The sequence below is a fragment of the Condylura cristata genome, unplaced genomic scaffold, assembly GCF_000260355.1.
Source record: "Condylura cristata isolate star-nosed mole 26May11 unplaced genomic scaffold, ConCri1.0 scaffold00017, whole genome shotgun sequence".
Taxonomy (NCBI): domain Eukaryota; kingdom Metazoa; phylum Chordata; class Mammalia; order Eulipotyphla; family Talpidae; genus Condylura; species Condylura cristata.
In genome coordinates, this window is record NW_004567118.1 from 16323076 (window position 1) to 16325998 (window position 2923).

Consider the following 2923-nt stretch of genomic DNA (forward strand, 5'->3'; position numbering starts at 1 on the left):
TATATATATATATATATATACACACACACAGTGTGTATATATGTATGTGTATGTACTTATGTATATAAAGTAGTAATTTTTCAACTTTAAGGAATTAAGAGCATTTACTAAAGTATAAAGTGTTAAAAAAAAAACAACACATTTTAAAACAGTATAGAAAGGCTTAAAGACTTGTGCATATGTAGTGAAATACAAAGCAAAGTACTCTGTACAGAATTCTTGACCATGACAAAAAGACATAGGCCTTAGGCTTTCTGAAATGTTTTTCTCAACTTCAAATAAAAAAGGTAATTGAGTCCCTCCCCAGTGGCGCAGCGGGTTAAAGCACAGCACTAAGAAGCTAAAGCCACTTCTGCATGAGTTCGATTCCGGCCTGCCCTGGAGGTGATCACAAGGCGCCGCAGACCTCTCCTGACCCGCCCACTGCTCCCCTCAGCAGCGTACTTCCTTGATCTGCCTGTTCTGCTCCCCACTCTGTCTCTTGTGAAGCCTCTCGCTGCCCCTGAGCCTCTGGCCTGTACCCCAGTCCTGTATATACATTAAAAAAAAAAAAAGGTAATTGAAGCAAAAACCAAGCACACCATTTTCCAAAGCTGTAAGTCCTACCTGATTGGCAAGTTCTCGTGTTGGTGATATAATCAGGGCTCTGAAGCCTTTATTTGTTGGTTGTTTCAGCTGCATTAGAATAGGAATGCTAAAAGCCAAAGTCTTTCCAGATCCAGTAGGAGCAGAAGCCAGAAGTTCCCGACCCTAAAACAGAATATATGAAGTATAACGACAAGAACACAGATTTTTTTCACTATTAGCTATGATGATTAAGCCAAGGCATTTGAGAGGGACTTTTAAAAACTAAGAGGATTTCAACAAGGGGAAGAGGTAAAGTAGAAAGGAAGATTTCAAAGAGGGAAAAGAATGAACAAATAGAGTTCTTCACACTCACATGGAGCATAACTGGAATGGCTTGCATTTGGATTGGGGTAGGTATCTGGAAGCCTGAATCTAGAATATTCTGAAGCAGTTTAGAATTGATTTTATATTCCTGGTCAAGTTGCTGAAATGTAGCAATTGGGTCAGGAAGATCAGTTCCTTGGATGTGAATTTTATGCTTATTCCGGAGGAAGTTTATCTGAAAAGTGAAATATAAAGAGCTCACCATAGAGATGACAAAGATGTTGTGAACAACCATAATAGCTTCTCTTTTAGATAAGCTTTAGCAGCACAGGAAACTTTTTAGTGAAATTCCTAGCTCTAATAGGTACAGATATTGGGTACAGATCATGACCTTTCACAGACAAAAGACTGTTAGAACAATGAAGCTAGCTATTCATGCTTTCTTCACACTAACGTACTGTGTATACTGTGTATTCAATTCAATACTGTGTATAATGTGTATTCATCTTAATGCTATAGCCAAAGATATAATCTTTTACAAAATTTTAGAAGGCAGGCATAACATCCACCATTTTGGGGATGATTTGTTAAAACTAAGTACCAAAAGAGTCAACTAGTGCTGATTTGTATCCCATTTTGTAATCCAGAGACAGCCAACTCCTGACCCCTGGGTTACTGAAATGAGCGAAATATGCCTCTCCAGATGTAAGTAAACCACAAGGCGTAGAGAAGTGACACTGGGGCATTTGTTGTTTCCTCTCTATTCTACTCCTCCCCTGCCCCAGTCCCATATCATACAAATAATTTTTTTCTCCAAATGATTTTTTGAAGAATTCTAACTCAAGCCCTGTCGGAAGAAAATTCTTACAAACCAGTCAGCTCTACAACAGAAAAAAAGGGTCAAATTTTATGTTAAATCAAAAGGGGATAAGAAATTTTAAAACCTCAGTTCTAAATGCACTATCAATATTGAAACCTGAACAGGTCAAAAATAATGTATGTATTTTCAAGAATTTTAAAATTCAATAATTTCAGCCACAGCACAGATAACTTTGGTTTCCATTTTCATTACAATAAAATTTAAATAACTAATCTACCACCACAAAAGCATATTCACTTTTACCAACCAAATAACTGAAAGACATGGAAAAGTCATGAGCGGTCAGGAAATCAACTTGGGGATGAGCCATTTTCTGACCTTTTCCTTTCTGAGATGTTCCATCTTTCCTGAAGTTAGTTTCTTTTCCTTTGTAACCTTTTTATCTTCAATTTTGGCTTCCACAGATGACATCCATTGTATAGTAGAACCTTCTTCTTCAGAAATAACTTCTAAAATATGTTTAAACAATTAAAATATTTTAAATGTGACATTCTTAGGTGTAGCACACAGGCCATATCTTTACACTAAACAAAAGGAAACATACTAGCTTATGCAACTAGGCTGTTTTTTCATTTTCATGTATATATTTTTACATCATTGTTAATTTTTGTACTCTGTCTGATTTCTCCTCTCAGGTATTGTCCCAATAAAATTCCTGTCCCCAAGACACCCTTGAATGATCACTCCTGTGTTTGTCCCTCTCATTTATTTTTTTTTAAAGGTTTATTTATTTATGCATTAAGAACTAGAGTATAGGCCAGAGGTGTGGGGGTAAGAGGATTCACCAGAGACAGAGTGGGAAGCAGAACAGGCAGATCTATTGAAATACACTGCTGAGAGGAGCAGCGGGTGAGATGGAAGAGGGCTGCTGCATAGATACCATCTGGCACCTTTGTTGAAAATTAATTGACCATATATATATATATATGAGTTTATGGTATAAACTCATTCTGTTCCACTGAATACTGATATAGTCTTAAAAGGTCAAACTATCTTGATTACTATAGTTTTATAGTAATTCTTCAAATGATAGTGTAAGTCCTTAAACTTTGTTCATCTTTTAAAAATTGCTTTGGTTACAAGAACTGCTTTGTCAGTTAAAAAATAAAAAGCCTGCTGGTGCTAAACATGGAGCTTCCCTACGACCCAGCA

At 36.6% G+C, this 2923-nt stretch overlaps 1 protein-coding gene across 1 annotated transcript in view; it reads right to left on the reverse strand.

Annotated features, from left to right (window-relative positions):
* DDX52 (DEAD (Asp-Glu-Ala-Asp) box polypeptide 52) overlaps positions 1 to 2923 on the reverse strand; it is an 18516-nt gene that overhangs the window by 11721 nt on the left and 3872 nt on the right. The window contains exons 3-5 of the mRNA XM_004684466.2: positions 2090 to 2220; positions 941 to 1126; positions 607 to 750 (exon numbers count right to left, since the gene is read on the reverse strand). Of these exons, the coding sequence (XP_004684523.1) occupies positions 607 to 750; positions 941 to 1126; positions 2090 to 2220 (461 nt within the window). The remainder of the gene's footprint in view (positions 1 to 606; positions 751 to 940; positions 1127 to 2089; positions 2221 to 2923) is intronic.